Source organism: Osmerus eperlanus, chromosome 1 (assembly GCF_963692335.1).
Source record: "Osmerus eperlanus chromosome 1, fOsmEpe2.1, whole genome shotgun sequence".
In the NCBI taxonomy this organism is placed as follows: Eukaryota; Metazoa; Chordata; class Actinopteri; order Osmeriformes; family Osmeridae; genus Osmerus; species Osmerus eperlanus.
In genome coordinates, this window is record NC_085018.1 from 8,613,082 (window position 1) to 8,632,667 (window position 19,586).

The 19,586-nt window shown below is 41.6% G+C and overlaps 1 protein-coding gene across 9 annotated transcripts in view; it reads right to left on the reverse strand.

Moving 5' to 3' along the window:
• Window positions 1–19,586, reverse strand: part of slc2a9l2 (solute carrier family 2 member 9, like 2) — a 241,947-nt gene that overhangs the window by 177,282 nt on the left and 45,079 nt on the right. For all 9 annotated transcript variants that reach the window (XM_062457030.1, XM_062457010.1, XM_062456972.1 and 6 more), the window contains 3 exons: window positions 17,599–17,709; window positions 4,594–4,695; window positions 3,897–3,972 (listed from right to left, as the gene is read on the reverse strand). In XM_062457030.1, the coding sequence (XP_062313014.1) occupies window positions 3,897–3,972; window positions 4,594–4,695; window positions 17,599–17,709 (289 nt within the window). The remainder of the gene's footprint in view (window positions 1–3,896; window positions 3,973–4,593; window positions 4,696–17,598; window positions 17,710–19,586) is intronic.

Here is a 19,586-nt window from a genome sequence, read left to right on the forward strand (position 1 = left end):
TGAGTGGACCCCTCACACTGGAAATCCAAGTTCGAGTTCCGGCTCTGACAGAAACAACAAGCCACCAGAGACGCAAGAGCTCCTCGCTACCGTGGCCCAGCATGAGGCCTCAGTCCGACGTCATGAAGCAGCGCTAGCCCAGCAGGAGGTCTTGATGGCTAAGCATTCACAATTGCTGTCTGATGTCATGACCTATGTCCCCCAGATCTTCGATCGGCTGTCTTCTGTCCAAGCTTCGGCCGCAACTGCTGCTGCTGTACCACTCCCGGACCCTCAAAGGTCAGCTCCCCTTGTGGAACCTCGCCTACCTCCACCACAACGATTCTCGGGGGACCCCAGTGCTTGTGGTGGATTCCTCACACAGTGCTCTCTCTCTTGTTTGAGCTACAGCCATCATCATTCCCTTCAGACTGGGCCAAGATAGCCTATATCATCACTCTCCTTTCTGGTAAGGCCCTCTCCTGGGCAACAGCCGTCTGGAATGCCCAGAGCCATTGCTGTTCAGGATATTCTGCATTTGAAGAGGAATTCAAACGGGTCTTTGATCATCCCATCAGTGGCCGAGAGGCGTCCAAACGATTGCTGTCCCTCCAGCAGGGCAGTCGCAGTGCTGTGGAATATGCCATCCATTTTCGCACCATTGCAGCAGGGAGCGGCTGGAACAACGAGTCTCATGGTGTGCTTCCAGAACGGCCTCTCTGAGGCACTCAAAGATGAATTTGCAACACGAGAGCCTACCAATGATCTAGAGACCCTCATCGACCTGGAGGTACAGCTCGATAATCGCCTGAGTGAGAGAAACCTGGGTTGCCAGTGGGGTGTCACACCTGTCAAGTCAGTTCCCACTGAGAAGTTACCCCCAGCCCAAGAAGGCCCAGAACCCATGCAGTTGGGTGGCACCCGGATCTCCTTGTCAGAACGTGACCGCCGCATGAGGGAGCGTTGTTGTCTACTGTGGACTGCCTGGACATTTCCGTTCTGCCTGCCCAGAGCTCTCGGGAAACGCTCGGTCCCATACAGGCATGGAGGGACTGTAACGGGAACTACTTGCTTTGCCCTGCCCTCCGATTCCGTTTTTTTTCCTCCCCGTCACCCTTGCTTGGGGAACTCAGGAGCATCAACTCAAGGCCTTGGTGGATTCAGGAGCAGCCGGGAACTTTATGGACTTATCTCTTTCTAGGGGTCTCCAGATCCCCTCGGACTCACTCGCTACACCTCTGACAGTTACTGCACTGGATGGAAGACCCCTGGGTCCCGGGAAGGTAACCCTTCTTACCTCTCCCCTTCGCCTCTCCATTCACCAACACCAGGAGGAGTTGTGTTTCCACCTGATACAATCTCCAGAGCTCCCTGTGATCCTCGGCCATCCCTGGCTTCTTCGCCATAACCCTCACCTCGACTGGTCCACTGGCGCTGTCCTCAGTTGGAGTCCCACTTGTCGTGTCCCCTGTTTGGGCAAGAGGCCCCCTGGGGACCCTGTTCTCGAGTCTCAAGATCCCCCTGACCTGTCTCAAGATACCCCAGACCTATTTCAAGTTCCCAGTCAGTACCATAAACTCGAGGCAAAAGAGTTCAGTAAAAAGAGAGCCACCTCTTTACCCCGCATCGCCCCTATGACTGCGCCATTGAACTGTTCCCGAGTACCTGTCCCCCCAGAGGCCATATATTCTCCTTGTCTTCTCCCGAGCGTGCAGCCATTGACACGTACATTGAAGGGGCTCTCGCAGCAGGGATCATTCGGAAGTCCACTTCTCCTGCTGGGGCTGGTTTTTTCTTTGTGGGCAAGAAGGATGGGGGCCTTCGACCCTGCATAGACTACAGAGGCCTCAACAAAATCACTATCCGGAACCGTTACCCATTGCCGCTTATGGCCTCGGCCTTTGAGATACTGCAGGGAGCCTCCATCTTCACCAAACTCGATTTGCCCAGTGCCTACCATCTTGTGCGCATTAGACAAGGTGATGAGTGGAAAACCGCATTTAACACTCCTACCGGGCACTATGAGTACCTAGTTATGCCCTTCGGCCTCACCAATGCTCCTGCTGTTTTCCAGGCTCTGATAAACGATGTCCTTCGGGACATGCTCAATCAGTTTGTATTCGTCTATCTGGACGATATTCTCATTTTCTCAAGATCCCTTGGTGAACACATCGAGCATGTAAAGAAGGTTCTTGGACTCCTTCTCGATAACCACCTTTTTGTCAAGTCCGAGAAGTGTACATTCCATGCGACCCAAGTACAGTTCATAGGATTCATTATTAAGCCCGGCCATATTCAAATGGATCCCCGGAAGGTCCAAGCCGTCACGGATTGGCCCACTCCCGCGTCTGTGAAGGAGGTGCAGCGATTTCTTGGCTTCGCCAACTTTTACCGCAAGTTCGTTTTGAACTTCAGCTTTGTGGTGGCTCCCCTATCAGCTCTCACTAAAGGGGACAAGGCGGCCTTTTGCTGGGGTCCCGAAGCGGAGTCAGCCTTCAACAAACTCAAACTCTGCTTTACTACTGCCCCCATTCTTGCTCTCCCCGACCCAGACAGACTCTTCGTGGTGGAGGTAGATGCGTCGGATGTGGGGGTTGGAGCAGTGCTTTCCCAGAGGGGGGAGGACAACAAACTTCATCCATGTGCCTTCCTTTCACACCGTCTTACACCAACAGAGAGGAACTACCATGTAGGAGACCGTGAGTTACTGGCTGTGAAACTGGCACTCAAAGAGTGGAGACATTGGCTTGAGTGGGCCGAACACCCATTTCAAGTGCTCACCGACCATAAAAATCTGGAGTACATCCAGCAGGCCAAGCGGCTCAATCCCCGTCAGGCACGCTAGTGTCCTCTCCTTTTAACGCACAAATGCACAAAGCACTTCATGGGTCATCACTCCTGTGTATTCTTTCTCTCTGCCATCGAGGGCTTCGTTTGATTTGGTAAGCCATAAATCATAGAGAGACCCCTTAATGTCCCACAAGCTCTATAGATGGGCATTGGAAGGATTCCCAGTTCCCAGCATTAAATCTCCCAGCAGACTTCAATTAGAATGTAGAACGTAGCTGATTTGCAACAACTTTAAACTTAGCACCAGCCTTCTGCCAGGCCTCCTCATACACACCTAGCAGACTGTCCCCAACACATGCATTGGTGGCTGATAAAAATAGACTAGTGACAAGCCTTGTCTGCTAATTGGCATGCTAATCTGTACTAGCACCTGCACCTGTGATTCTTTTCACAGGCGCAATGCTGATTGTTTCTATGGTTTAAGTGCAGTGGATCGACTGTCAATACAGTTTTCTGTAACTGTTCAAACAACCAAAATGAACTACAACAAGGCAGGATAAGTGTTGGCGTTTCTGTAGCCAGATTTTTCATTAATGAATTTGACTGTGGTCTGAACTGAAAAAAAGCACCTAATAATAAAAAAGTGGTGAAAGTGGTGTAAAATATGCAAACAAAGGTAAGGTTATACAGAATCATTGGGAGGTCAGATGGCTGAGCGGTTAGGGAATCGGGCTATTAATCAGAAGGTTGCCGGTTCGATTCTTGGACGTGCATAATGACGTTGTGTACTTGGGCAAGGCACTTAACCCTACTTGCCTCGGGGGGAATGTCCCTGTACTTACTGTAAGTTGCTCTGGATAAGAGCGTCTGAATGACTAAATGTAATCAGAGAAATTATAACCAGTAGGCCGATGCAGCAATTTGAGACTCAACAACTGTTTTGATATTCTTAGTGATACATAATATTGTGTGGTATGAAGGTGGCATAGGTTTTGGTGTAGGCCTATATTTTAAAGCATATCTCCTACACAAATCTTTTTCCCCAACTAACTGTAGCCAATTCACCTAACACTTCTGGTAGTTTTAACACAGAGAGATAAGAGAGGAATCCTAATAGGTAGAATTACCTGGTCCGGAACAGAAGGAGGCAATTACAGCCAATATACAGGTGAAACTGAGATAAGGCATCCACGAAACTCTGTCCTGGGGAACCGGGAGAGAGAGAAGGAGTGAATTGATTTTAATGCGTTCTGCGTTGCCAGAACAGAAATTACATTGGTCCAAAATGGTCCCACAGAAGGACTTTCTGCCTGATATCTACTGTTCGTAGATAAACATCACTTCCAAACTTAGAGTTAAATTGGTCAATGAGATAGTGCAATCCATATGTTCTTACCGTCTAAAGATGTAGACGAGTGGAAATACAATACGGAATAAAATATTTAAGATGCTCTCTCTCTCTCTCTCTCTCTCTCTCATGCTTTGTGCCCACTATGTGCTTTATAAAACTGTATTTGGTGTATTTGCTCCCATAATAAGAAAACAGTATAATGCTACATTTATAGCGGTACCTGTACTGTTCTGTTAATGTACTGTTTATGTGATAACAGCCAATGACCAATTATGCTATTGTAGTTCACATGATGTTAGATTGCAACATAATTAACACAGGTAACTAACCTACTTTAGGGTTAATGTATTCGTTGAATACTAGTCCAATAAGAGACTGTGGACTAACACATGCATATTATCTGTCTGCTCACCGTTTGCATTGTTAATGACTTAGGATTTAATTAACGATGCAAAAACTGCCTTTGAACTGACCTGGAAGTTGAGGAATACAGTGAGAAGGCTGAAGCACACAGCCATGGCAGAGAAACCAAATATGAGCAGAGGTCTTCTTCCAATTCGCTCAATTACAAGACCCTGTATGTAGAAAAAGAGACCAGAATAAGAAAATGTTGTTGGCTGAATATCATGAAGCACAGTTTGCTTGAAGGTATGTATTTTTTTCAACCTGCACATCCTACTGAGATAAAGTGTCCTTTTTCTAAACAAGACCCCACCGTTACATGGTTTGTCAATGTTATTTTGCAGGGGTAATAAATAAAACACACATTTTTCAACCCCTTTAGGGGTCATGACCAAAGTTCACAAACTTCTATTGACAGTGTAATGATCCTAACCCTGCAACTCCACCCACAAATAGTTTTTCAGCAAGAGTTATGGCTTTTTTCCCCTCCATAACCACTCCCAAGGATCAAAGCATGTAAGTATTAACAGTGAAAGCCTCCACTCAAACCAAGCTGTGGGATTGAACAGTCTTTCAGAGGTCATTGGTTTAGAGTCACTCTCCAGGGGGTCCCCGAGTAATAAAGATGGAGAGGAGAGATTAATGAGGGTTTTCACACGGTTCTCTCTGCAGCTCCGGAAAAGAAAACTGTTTTTGAATTTGTGCAGACTGGAAAGCAAAAAAAGTTGAATATGTATATGCATTGTGTGTCAGCTTCTGTATATGTGCTTGGCTGTGTTGTTGAGTATTGGTTGGTTACTCCTAATGGCACGGTCTCTTAGCTTTGCATTACAATACATGTGGTCCTTTGACTAACACTTCCTCAAGGCAAAGAGCTTTGGTCAAGAATGTTTCACGGCAGCACTGGGCAGCAAATGAGTTGAAGAGAGAAAGGATGATAAAGTAGATAAAGTGGGAGCTCATTTATTCATCAGCATTACAATCTTCACCAGGTTTGTTGTCCATAACCATGCTCGACCTGCCATGCTTCCCCACAACTGATAAATTCATAGGATGACTGATATTCACAAAATATTTTTGTCAAAATGTTTGTAATCTGTGTTGTCTTGCGCTGATACAGCAGCTTACATCATAGGCTGATAAAGATATTGTCAGCCTATGATACATGCACGGAGCGTAGGCCTACAGAGTTTCCCAGTGTTTGATACATTTGGCCGCAGACCTGTCCAGTTAATCCACTCAAGGGGGACATGAATTATAGGCAGCAGACCACCACTCAAGGTGACTTCTCTCTCAATCACAGCCCTATCTGCTATTTAAAATATCAGGTCTTTGGGACATGGCTATACAGTATGTGAATGCATTAAGATAAATCAGAGCAAACATGCAGGCGTTGACCTTAGCGATTCTATTGTTTTCTCTCTGGTGTCACCCTACTGTCATAACCTGACAGAATAGTTGCAAAAATTGTCGCTATCCATTCTGCCCTCATGGAAGGTCAGTTATCGTTAACAGATTGCCTGAGTATGGTCTGTCAACATTTGATATAACTTTTTCTGCAACAAAACGCTTGTGGCATGACATTAACCCTAATGTGATGTGTCACAGTCCACTTTGTGACATCATTGGTAAGACACGCTACCCATAGGTGTGTTTCCTCGGCAACAGAGGCAAACTGTAAAAGGGCAATGGCACAGTTGGACAATGGCATGTGTGGGGGATAAATGGCAAATGTGAAAAAGTGCATTATTTAGACATTAGGCAACCATTTAGTTGTAATATTAGTATGGCAATGACCCCCAAGACAAAACATCTGGGGTAGGGGTGGCTATGTATGAGGCAAGAATAATGCTCATTCATCTTAACCCTTGTGCTGCCTTCGGGTCACATGACCCAAAGGTTCATAACGAACCATCGTTGTGTTTACCCAATTTTACCCAATACAAAAACAAATAAAAATAATTTTCTTTTAACCTTTGCAATGTGGGGGGTCTGAGACAGCCCAACGGTTAAAAGAAAATGCTTCACTTTGTTTTTGTATGCGGTAAAGTTGTCACAATACGACGGTGGGTCACAATGACTGATGGGTCAGAATGACCCGAAGATAACACAAGGGTTAACTTGAGAACCTGAGATCTTTTCACAACCTTTATTAAGATAGCTAATACCGGTATGTTATTTACACAATACATGATGACTCATTACTGTGGCATTCTGGACTGTGTGTATTTTTTTTAACTCTGGTAAGGACAGCCACATCAGGATATAAACCTTTAGACAAGACAAACCCCCTCCCCTGAAAGGCCAATTAAAAGCTACATAAGTCAGTGGGGGCTTTCTCTAGCCGTACATCAAAGCACTGATGTGAAAAAGGAGTGTGGAATCATCACATCAATGGCTAGTCCAGCCCAAGTATAAGTAAATAATTGCTCCATATTGCTCATCTTACACAAGCTTAACCCTTGCTACTGTACAGACTTACAGAGGAATTTACTGAAAAGGGCCAATTTTATTGTAATTGATGATTCATTAGTGGAATGCAGAACAATAATTAAAAAAAATATTCAACCAGCTTGCATGAAAAACAATCAAAAACATTGCTTTGATGTATAATTAAAGTGAAGAGTTTCTGAGGCCTTTCAACGCAGTTGAAGTTGACTGACAAGTCAATATGAATGTTTAACAAGCGGTTTTTGAATGAGCAAAATGAATACAACTGTCAATCATCTTTTCTTCCTTAAAGCCATCTCACTATGGACCTCTCACGCAAGCTTCATTAAACTTAATTAGTATGCCTTCAGAACTGTTGATTGCTGATGTACAGTCCAGTAAGGGATCTAGTTTCAGAGAGTGAACTAGTGTTGACAAAATGTATTACAGCAAATTACATTTGAATCTGCCAAAAGCGTTTCAATGTGTCAGAAAACATTTTCAGGCAAGGCAAAAAATGTTACATACTGAATTTCATTTTCTCTCTTTTTGAGTGAAAGAGAGTGAGTAGTGTGTCATCCTATTAAACATTTAGAGAAAGAGAATAGGAGACCAACAAGCAGAGATCAGAAAGTAAAAGCTGGGGATGGAATGGATATTATGCAATAAAGATACACTAGGTAACATACAGTATATGCTTGGAAAGCCGAGAATGTCATCACCACTCAATTGCTCCTACACATTTATTTTTTATTATTTATCCTCTTTACTACAGCACTTCCATCTGGCTTTACTCTTGAAATTCCTTCCCACGTGAAAAACTATTAACTATAAACTATTCAAATTGAAATGACTGCTGCTAGTACTCGACACTGTACTCAATTCAAGCATTTATCTCCAATTCCACAGTGTGACTAGTGTGATATTTTAATTATATAGTATCTCTACTATTATTCCTATTTAAAACTCTGGAATGTTGTGTTCTCAGGAACAACCTGCTGGATCCCCACCAATCAGGAATCAAAGCCCGTCACTTAAATGCTTTCCTAGTGGTGATGGATACCCTAAACACAGTTAGAGCCTCCAACCTCTCATCTGACTTGATCCTTCTTCACCTGCTCGCAGCCTTCGACACTCTCAACCACCTGACCACACTGCTGTCTTGTCTTGACTACTGCAACCCCCTTTTAGCAGGCCTACCAGCCTGTGCCACACACCCTCTGCAGCTCATCCTTAATGCAGCTGGACAGCTGGTCTTCAAACCTGACCCTTACCCCTAGGACATAATCCAACCTTATTGGTTGACCTGAAAGAGGGGTTCATGCTCACCCACTCTGCCGTGCTTCTCCGTCCTTCTCCCCAGCAGTGGAACGATATCCTGGTTCAACTACGCACCACTCACTCCCTGCCATCTTTTTGATGATCACCACTTCAAACGTCACAGACTAAGCAACTGACTTCAGGGCACGTCACACAGTAATCATATGTACATTATTTGTCATGGTATCTGCTAAATTGACTTTTTTGTGCATGTTGTATTTGAGATCTTGTTTGTATAACTGTCTTGTTACAGACTAAACCTGACTACACCGACATGTTGTTCTATGGTCTCGTGGTATTATGCAATATTGTAGTTGAGATCACGGTTTTGGCACACCAAATACAGATGTTTTTTTTGCAACAACCTTTGTAATACAATAAGATCAGGGCTCTTCTTATCTTTGAATATCTATTTGTATGTCGCTTTGAATAAAATAATTTTCTAAATAACGAAATGTTCATGTAAATGTCAAAGCTGTGACTGTCTACGAGACATCACTCTTTCAATAGTGCCTCTGTGAAAAATACGATACACTTTCAAAAGTGACAAGCTTTCAAAACATAACGTGTTTTTCAGACCACCTGCTCAACAGAGCTTGAATGCTCTCTGTCCTGGACAGACACCAGTCGGCAGTTTTGCTACCACTCTTCTCTGAATAACATCTTTTCTCTTTTGCTTCCTTACATGATAGGCTGCAGTGAAGTGGCTGAAGAACCCCCAGATTCATCTCTGAACCCGTTTTATTTTCTCTGTACACTGCTAAGGCCCCTTTGTGACTCTGCTTTACTCTCCCCCAGGCGGCAATTCTAGGTCTGCTTACCTTTTTAACCCTTGTGCTGCCTTCGGGTCACATGACCCAAAGGTTCATAACGAACCATCGTGTTTACCCAATTTTACCCAATACAAAAACAAATCATTTTCTTTTAACCTTCGCAATGTGGGGGTCTGAGACAGCCCAACAGTTAAAAGAAAATGCTTCACTTTGTTTTTGTATGTGGTAAAGTTGTCGCAATACGATGGTGGGTCACAATGACTGATGGGTCAGAATGACCCAAAGATAACACAAGGGTTAAGCTGAATCCTCACAAGATGGTTCTCCATCCATTAGGCCTGTGTGCTCTATCCCTATTGACTACTCTCAGTGTTTCCCCTACCATTATATTAGGGGGGCGCCCCGCCCCCCCAACGGCCCTCCCCTCCCCCCCTGAAGGGTCAAGTAAAAAAAATATTTAAAAAAATCAGTCATTTAAGGTTACCTTTCCTATAAAACAGGTCTATAGCTTGCTCTTTTATTAAACAAACTAAATGGCCTTATGTTATTTATCTTATTTACACGACGGCATGTCATTTCCCCGCCGCCGCGCGACCACCCCCAACCCCCCCCAAAGCTGTAAACCTAGGGGAAACACTGACTTTTCAAAATTGTACCTTAAATCTGCCGAAAACAGAGTGGATAACAATATAACATATATTGAGATTTAAGAAGATATAAGAAGTAAGGCTCAATACACCTTGCAGAGTATTTTGTGATATAAATTACATTTAAGAATATCTTGACGTTTAGATAACAGTGTGTATTCTGCACTCATCAGTTTCTAAGAACCAAATAGAATGAATACATTTTTGAGGATTGCTTATGGAGTTAAGGGAAACTGCAGCTGTGTCACGCCCACTGTTTTGTTTACTGGGTCAAACAGAAAGAGTCAGTAGTAGTTAAATCATGTTTATTAACCCTTGTGTTATCTTCGGGTCATTCTGACCCATCAGTCATTGTGACCCACCGTCGTATTGCGACAGATTTACTGCATACAAAGACAAAGTGAAGCATTTTCTTTTAACAGGTAGGCTGTCTCAGACCCCCCACATTGCAAAGGTTAAAAGAAAATTATTTGAATTTGTTTTTGTATTGGGTAAAATTGGGTAAACACAACGATGGTTCATTATGAACCTTTGGGTCATGTGACCCGAAGGCAGCACAAGGGTTAAGAATACACATTTTTCTTGGCAATATGGTTCTGCTCGCACTGACTCTCCGCCGGTAATCCAACGAGACACCATCTTGACATTGTGGCAGAGAGCTCGATACACATTCCCCAAACAAGACCAGACGAGTGTCACTAGTGTACGTGAACCCGGCTCACTGATGTCGTAATGTATTGACAGGGCCGTTGCTAGGAATTCTGGGCCCCCTGAAAGAATATTGGTGTGGGCCCCCGCCCCCGACTTTTGATCACCAAAGATCAATTTAACTTTTGTCTTAGACTATAGGCCTACGTATTATAATTTTTCTTTCTTTTCTTTCTTTTTCTGTTTCTCTATGTTCTTGACAGTGCCTGATGCAATGCACCCAATTTGTTTTGTTTTTTCAATTAACCACTCAACAAAGAGTCACTGGGTATTATGTAAAAATCAAGCACCTGGTGCAACACACCCAAACTCACATTATCAATGCCATAGCTCTAGAGAAACAGCTTCACTTTATCATTGTATGAGGACGGCAAGCTGTAAGATTAGCCCCTGCTTAACATTTACAAGACTCATGTCAACAGGCTACCATAGCAGTTTAGTTTTAGTAAACACTCATGTAAGAATGGAAAATTGTGTCTCACTGCTACTGGAAATTTTTGACAGCGTATTATAACGTTTGGCGAATTATAACCTTACTGATCTTTTCTGTGGATAATATTTAGTGTATAATTTTGTAATGTCAGCCTTGTCAGGCGATTATTTTACACTGCTGACCACAATGTTAAACGTCAGTGTCATTCGGTTAACGCAGTAATGTTAGTAGCTGGCTAAGCGCTAGCTCCTAACATTAGTTACTCCAACATTGTGACGTTGGACGAGGCGAGCTATGCTATTTCTCGTGAACTGCAGGGCGCCTGTGCAGCTATCTTAACACTCTCACCTTTCTTAGCTAAAAAAAAACGCTGATATTCTGGGCGCCGTGAATTGTCATCACCTTTCACCCCTAAACGACGGCCCTGGCTGTGGGCCCCTAAAATTGTCATCACCTTTCACCCCTAAATGACAGCCCTGTGTATTGATGCATTACTGAGCGTGTGACTGCGACTGTGTGGCACGGTGATGCTGTCCAAGCACTGACTGCAAATGTGTAGGAATTGAAATACATGCAAATAGGCTGATTCGACCAGACATTTGACACAACTGTCTCTGGAGGAGGGGATCCCTCACTGAATTGCTCCTCCCAATGTTTCTTCAATTTTTTCTCCTGTAGTGAGTTTTTCTGGGAGTTTTTCCTCGTCTTCCCTGAGGGTTTAGGTTGGTTGAGGGGCAGTTCTATGGGCGTATGTGAAGCCCTCTGTGACATGCTTGCGTGTAAAAAGGGCTATACAAATAAATGTTGATTTGATTTGGCGTTTGAAAGAAAATGTGGGTAAATACCAGGTTTTAAGTAGACTGCCCTGCTGTAAGTAGGAGTGTCAGGCTGTGTAATGCGACGGTGTGCTGAGTAACATCGAACAAATCTTGGAGTCTCCTGCATGAACCAGCTTCGCCCAATTTTGCCCTGCCCTAGTGTTATGTCTGTCTCCCTGGGTGTTTGTTCCGGTACTGGTCTCTCCTGGTTCACTGCACCTCCTGTCTCTCGTTTCGATTGAGCTTTTGTCCATGTGTTAATTACCTTGCCCTGTATATATGTTTGCTCCTTTTGTCAGTCCTTGTCGATCGTTGTACCAATGTCTGTGAGTATCCCTGTCGGGTTATGTCTTGTATTAAGTAAAGTCCTGGTTCTTGTTATCCAGCCATTGTCTACTTGCTTTTGGGTCCACCTCCTACACACTCACCTTGTGACAAACTGAGAATTTGAGTTCAGGTTACTTTGACACAAAAGTACTTTCCCTAATGGTTCTGGAGAAAATGTCAGTTTCTTTCATTTGTCAAAAACAACTACAGTATTTGTAAAATAAGCCAGTAAAGCTCCAAGGGGAGCATGGACAAGGTTTGAAGATTACTGGAGATTCTCCTGTTACAAAAGTTTGTGTACAGTTTGTCTCAAAATGTAAGTAGGCAAACAAACACCCTCTACTTTTCAAATGTCATTTACAGTCTATACAGTCCTTATTTGTAACTGCAGTTGCACAACTACCTTACATCATGTGGCACATAAAAAACAATGCTAAGGCAATACTAATGCTACAATAATGAACACTGATTTTCCAAGGGCAGTTTGGCCTGCAGTAGTGTTGTGCTTGGTGTGGGCTATGACTGACAGATGCTGGTGGGTTAGAAGCTCCCAGACAAGAGGCCTCTCTCTGTGGACCAAATGTTCCCCCAGGACAGAGTACTGTCTATGTACTAAGTGTTGTTGTGCATGAACAAGTTCAAAAGAACGCGTTCATTGAACACGTTCATTTTTATGAGAACGATGAACTGAACGCAACTTAACCCTCGTGCTGCTTTCGGGTCACATGACCCAAAGGTTCATAACGAACCATCGTTGTGTTTACCCAATTTTACCCAATACAAAAACAAATAAAAATAATTTTCTTTTAACCTTCGCAATGTGGGGGGTCTGAGACAGCCCAACGGTTAAAAGAAAATGCTTCACTTTGTTTTTGTATGCGGTAAAGTTGTCGCAATACGACGGTGGGTCACAATGACTGATGGGTCAGAACGACCCGAAGATAACACAAGGGTTAATGACAAATAATGAATTTGAACGGTGAACACGTTCATATTATTTGAGGTTGTGGAAGAAATTGCGATTTCCGGTGTGCTTACATTATTCACTAATCAATATAACTAGTCATTGGATACTAGTTAGTATGTTCTCATGTAAGCTTGCTATTAATAAGAGTAGATTGTGTCTATGTGTCAGGGTTAATAGATGTTCGTGATCAGGAGAAAGTACTGGGTAAACGTCGTTTGTCATGACTACAAGGAGAGCGCCAACTATGATCTCTCTAGTCTGAGTGGTCATGTGTTGGGAGCTGTGAATCTCTTCCTCTGAGACTGTTGTAAAGTCATTACTGCCTGACTGTCACTATCTATGTTTACATTCCTGTGCCCTATAAAAGATGGTCCTCCGGCTTTCAGAGCTGAGAGAAACATGATTGAGACCTAAGCCTGGTGTTGTGTGGTCATTTATTGTCAGAGGTCTGGTTTTCTCTCCCAATCTGCAGATTGATAATACTTATTAAAATCCAGAACTCAACTGAACTTAGTCACTCCGTTTATGAAGAGACGGACAAAACACTTTCTTCATCAAGGTCTAGCTAAAACGTTACGGAATGTTTTCCTTCTCCTGAGGAGAGACGCTGTCTAAATCGAATGCTTGCACCATGTTGCTCAGTGCCCGTAAAATTGTAGCCTAACCTAAACCAACTAACTCGACTTCGCACTACGTTACCCATGATTCATCGCACACACGTAGACCAAATAAGCAACGTATTTCAAGACAACAGTCTCATAAAAATGGCAAGTGAAAGCAGAGACGCAGACTCAGTGACTACATCTGATCTGATGCACCTTATTATTTTTGGTGGGATTTTTACACACAGTAAACACACACCTTAAAACTATGAAATGAACTGAATGAACTGTTCAGAATTTAAATGGTGAACTATGAACGTGAACGATTCATATTTACTTGTATGAACTGAACTTTGAACGAGTTCATGAGAGGTATGAACGTGCACAACACTGGTGGCAGCTTGCTCTCAGTTCTCAATATTTAGGAGCAGATCAAAGATTATCTGAAAACACAGGCTTGCAAAGGTGTATTACTCAAACTAAGGGCAAACCTAAATACATTTACATTTAGTCATTTAGCAGACGCTCTTATCCAGAGCAACTTACAGTAAGTACAGGGACATTCTCCCCGAGGCGAGTAGGGTGAAGTGCCTTTCCCAAGGACACAACGTCATTTGGCACGGCCTGGAATCGAACCAACAACCTTCTGATTAATAGCCCGACTCCCTAACCGCTCAGCCATCTGACCCCCATAATAAACTACTGTGACCTACTGGTTGGCCAAAATTGGTGAGAGGAGAGATTTGAGGTTAATACATATTGAACAATATGTATCAAAATAAAAAGAATGGTTGTCATGTGTCAAACGTCACATTTCTTCTGTAGAGTGGACACAATGTAACATTTTAACTGAAGACCCGCCTTGATGAGAGGTCTGACAGATTTATTTTTCATGATTTAATTTAGTCCCTAAATGAGCATGGTGACTTGAAAATAGAAATGCAATTCACAGGGGGCGTTGTTTAGCATATGGCATTTGAATTTTGTACGCCTCACAGCATATTCGAGTCTTTGAAAATGAGATGTCAAATGCCGTTTTCATTTTCAAATAGTAAGAAAGTGCATTAAAATGTTCAAACAACTCAAATAATGCTTGCACAAATGTAAAATTAAGCTGCATTGTTTATATTGCATTAGAATTTTCACATTTGCATTAACATTTGAATATAGTTCACTGTAAAGAGGGATACGTCTTTGCAAATGAAATGTCAAACCGTTATTCCATTATAATTTTAATGTTGTCATAGAACGCCCATATGACATGTGACAATGCAAATTCAATTTGGATTATTGCATTTTCATTTGAATACTGTCTCAAATAACACCTATATATATTGAAAATGATAAAGAATTTCTGAAATTGTATTGTCATTTGAAAATAGTCCCCTATGGGCTTTCATATATTAACGTTTTGAGGGGCTTATTTTCAGTTTGCAGATGGTACTGTTTGAATTGCGATTTCCAGCTGGCATACTGCCAGTGACAACGTTGTTAGTATCCGCTTGTTTCAATAGGGGTTATTTATTAATGAATGCAATCATGAGTACGCTTAAAAATATCACTAGAAGGAATTCACAGGATTTTCCAATTTCTTCGTTTTCTAAGCTAAATACTTTTGCCAGACACAGGGATCGAACTGGTGATTCTTGTGATGTACAGAGGGATCCATCAGATGATAACACAATTTGATTAATGTTGAACTAGTGTTACTATACTTCAAAGCTAAAACTATCACGTGGAAAAAGCTTGTTTAAAAGGGGGTTCTTTATTAATGAATAAATGCAATATGAGTAATTGCTTAAAAATCACAATTTCCCCAGAAATGGTACCCTCTCTAGTTCCTTTTATTCCTGGATGACAATAGTGTAAACTACAACCACCACAGGAAATACATGATTGTAAATACATTTGGACATTTAATTGTTGAATTGTTTCTCTTTGATATCAGTAACAAGCTAACCAGCTGCTCACCAGGTAGAGCGAGAAGCAGAAAGGCTGGGGCCTACATTTACATTACATTTAGTCATTTAGCAGATGCTCTTATCCAGAGCGACTTACAGTAAGTACAGGGACATTCCCCCGAAGCAAGTAGGGTGAAGTGCCTTGCCCAAGGACACAACGTCATTTGGCACGGCTGGGAATCTAACTGGCAACCTTCAGATTACTAGCCCGACTCCCTCACCGCTCACCCACCTGACTCCGCTTAACTGCAAGGGCCCTGGTACGATACTAGACTGGGCCATTTCCTACCAGATTAACCTCCCACTCTCTTTCCCTGCTTTCCTATCTTTCTCTGATCTGATCTGTATAAAAAATATATACACTACCAGTCAAATGTTTTAGAACACCTCAATTTTTTCAGTTTTTATTTAAATGTAAGCAGTTTAATGTCTCAATGTACTCTGAAATATGAAAAATGTAATCTGAAATCGCAGATTTAGCATTCTTTCTACAATGGAAATCAAATATTGTTCGGAAAGTTCTTCCCAACAATTCTGTCCAATTCTGTCCAATTCATCCCAAACCAGCTCGATGGGGTTTAAGTCTGGAGACTTTGCTGGCCATTCCATGATTTGAAGCCTACCGTCTTGTGGTTTTCTTGTAAGGTAGTTCTGACATAGCCTGGAGGTATGTTTTGGGTCATTATCTTGCTGTAGGATGAACCCCTGACCAACTAGGCGTATACCAGAGGGTATTGCCGACTCTGGATCCAGCAAAAGAGCCCCCAAACCATCACTTTCAACCATCAACTGAGACTTGCTTACTTCGACCAGTGTTAAGCTGTGCTTGAAGCTGTTGTCCTGTGAGCCGCCTATCACGCAAGCTGTTGACTCTCAGAAACTTGTCTTCTGATTCTGTTGTGGCTTTGGGTCTGCCAGACCTCTTCCTGTCAGAGTTTCCTCCAATTTCTAAGTGCCTTTTGATGGTGTAGGAAACTGTACTCACTGACACCTTGGCTTTCTTTGTAATTTCTATCTAAAGTAAAGACTTACACTTTTAAGGGTTATAATGGTCTGTCTGTCTTCCTAAACTATTTTGTTTTACCTCTGGCAGTTTACCGCTTACCTTTGTACCATTTCAGGTTATTCCCTGGACTTGAACTGCTTAAATATCAATAAAAATTTAGAAAATGGGGGTGTTTTCTTTTGACCGGTAGTGTATATATCTAGCCGAAAAAAGACCAAAGAATATCTTTTAAAAAACAACTTATCTAGTCAGTTCCTAGCAAATGTTGCAACCACTTTATGAAACTCTATTTAGCGCTACAACAGTTCCTACAGTAAAAACTGGTTGTGTACCTTGTCATCGTTGTTGCTTGATATCAATGTTTGAAGAAGAAAATGTAATCCCTCATTTTTAACTCATGGTTTGATCTCATTTTGATGATAGCCTATGAAAAAGCTAATTTTCATTATTGTGAAACTGCTTTTTCAAGACAAGAGCTCCTTCCAGTGCAAATACAGCCCTGATGAGGCCCATCACATTAGGTCCCAAGCAACTCCATCTTAATGGAAGATCACATCTTGTCTGTTTCAAACTTTTTTCAAAGCTACTCAGAATGCATGCATTCACAGTCAATGAACTTTGATATGACAATTCGCTGGGACACAGCTTCAAACATAGCCTAGTTCATATGCCTGATTGCAGTTTCAGTCAAGTCGGCTGCATTAGCAGAAATTGATCCAGAAGAAAGGATCAAAAAGCAAAAATGAAAACTACTTATGTCATTTTTGACAAAAGGAAAGAGGTAGAGGGTTTCTTTTGGTACTGGGAACAAAACAATGAATGACCTAAGCAAATATTATGATAATTTTGAAATGTTATATTTTGTATTAGGTTATATTTCAATTAATTTGCTGATATGTAATTTGACATTCTTCCAGTTAAATGAACTGTCTGATAACACCTGTATAATAAAACTGATTAGTCTTCATCATAATAGTACTTTTATGACAGGTGAAACTACTTTTTTAAATGTAGCGTTATTACTATAGCTTGTTAAAGTGTCATTTTTGCTGTCTGCTTTTGCATTAGAGTCCATCATACTCACTGAAATGATGGCAGCCAGAGTCTCTATGCCACCTGTGCTGAGAGTGATGTATGGGATTAGTTGCTCTTGAAATCCTGCCTCTCGCAAAATCCCATTGGTGTAGTACCAGATCTGTTGAGAATAACCAAAAGCCACAAACCCAATCAGATTATTCACACTTACTTCAACAAGGGAATTTGAAGATCAGCTTTTTGAATAGATACACAGATATATATTATACATAATGGAAAAAGAACAAGATTTTGTAGAAAAATATACAGGGTAATTATGCATGCTAATATCAAAATGCACATCACGTAATATTCCATTCGCATTGTGTTTGAATACAGTTTCCCCAGCCACAAATGAACATTTTAAACACAATTTCACTACATACATGAAGGCTTATCAATATTTCAGTGATAGACCATACAGAATTAGAAAAGAGGCAAGTGGCTGGGGTATTTAACTGGGGTGGGAAGAGAATGTAAAAGACTGATATAACCATGAATATGAATCCAGTCCCCAAGGTCAGTGGCACAAGAAAAGTTTTCTTTACCATGTGCCATCTGCAGGCAGGTAACATTTGTTAAAGCTAGGTAAAACATTATAAAAGTATGAGGCATTTAAGGTATTTTTAAAACTAAAAACATATTTATGACGTTTTATTTTCCTTTGAGGAATTTCACAGAATTTATAGGCAACTATGGATGTTAGAAGGGTGGGGCCAAGTGTGTAGCTTGATCACTGCTCATCAATTCACGTGAAAAGCTGGAAATGTTAAGTGACAACTAATGTTATAACATTAAATACTCAATTGTATAACAATCTGTATTCTTGAGTTTCCTATTTTCTATTCTTCTCAGCCTAGATGGTTACAGATGCAAGTGAGTGGGGGCTAGTGTAGTAAACAACAGTATAAATATGACATCAACTGTGACATAACTGTACACATAACTATTGCTGCCATCTGTTGAACCCAAACTGTTTGAGATGTAATTTCCCCTTTTCAGTCCTAATTTATTGAAAATAAGATAAGGAATCCCTGTAATTTCAACTAAGCAATGTAAACTGTATGTATAATGTCTAAGTGAGGACATTCTGTACTATATACACTGGACTATTGTGTTTTGATGCCACAGTAGATCAGTACTCCTTTAAAATCCCATGGTCACATGGTAGTCAATTTAATGGACTAGAAAACTGGTGAATTGTATGCCCATTACAGTACGAAGGTCAAATAATGTCATGAAGCCCTTGCTGTCCCTTTTGTTCTTGTTCACCTACAGTATTCCTTTGGATACATTATTTTAACCTCCTATTCAGTATGAGCCCTCATGCTTATAAACCATCTTATCTTGCCTGTCAAGCTCTCATCAAATCAAAATTGCCATTAACAGAATACATTTTAAATAGAAATTTAAGGTAATGTTTTTGTGAGTTCTCGGTGAACTGTCGAATTCTGATGTTATTTCTACATTTGCATTTTCCCTAACATTAGGAATCGTAAATCCTCCAATTTTCTGTTGCAAGGCTGTATTTACCACCCATACTGCCTACAACTGCTTATTTATGCTCTCTATTCTCTATTCCATTTATTGTCCTAATCTGTCTGCAAAGCTTGATGGGCATTCTTTACATACAGGAAATTGCCATAAACATATTTATCTGGCAAATATCAGCTCTTGAAATTATTTATTAAAGTCGCATTTTTGATGGTCTCTGTCAGTATCAGACATTGCCAGTATGTTAATTCAAATGCCCTGGTTTCCATTACAGACAGCTTCTGATTATAATGGTTCAGTCTCTTTGTACAGTTTGATGAATCGGACCTTGACTTCAAGTAGGCCCTGTCTATGAGGAAGCATTAAAGGAACTGTACTATTTAATCTTGTGGATAGTGTTACAGATAGTGGATTAGTGAAAAACTTTTGTTCTTATGCTTTCACACACTGAGAGAATTCTCAATGACCAAAACCTCACGCCATAACAACAGTTTCTTTCCATCC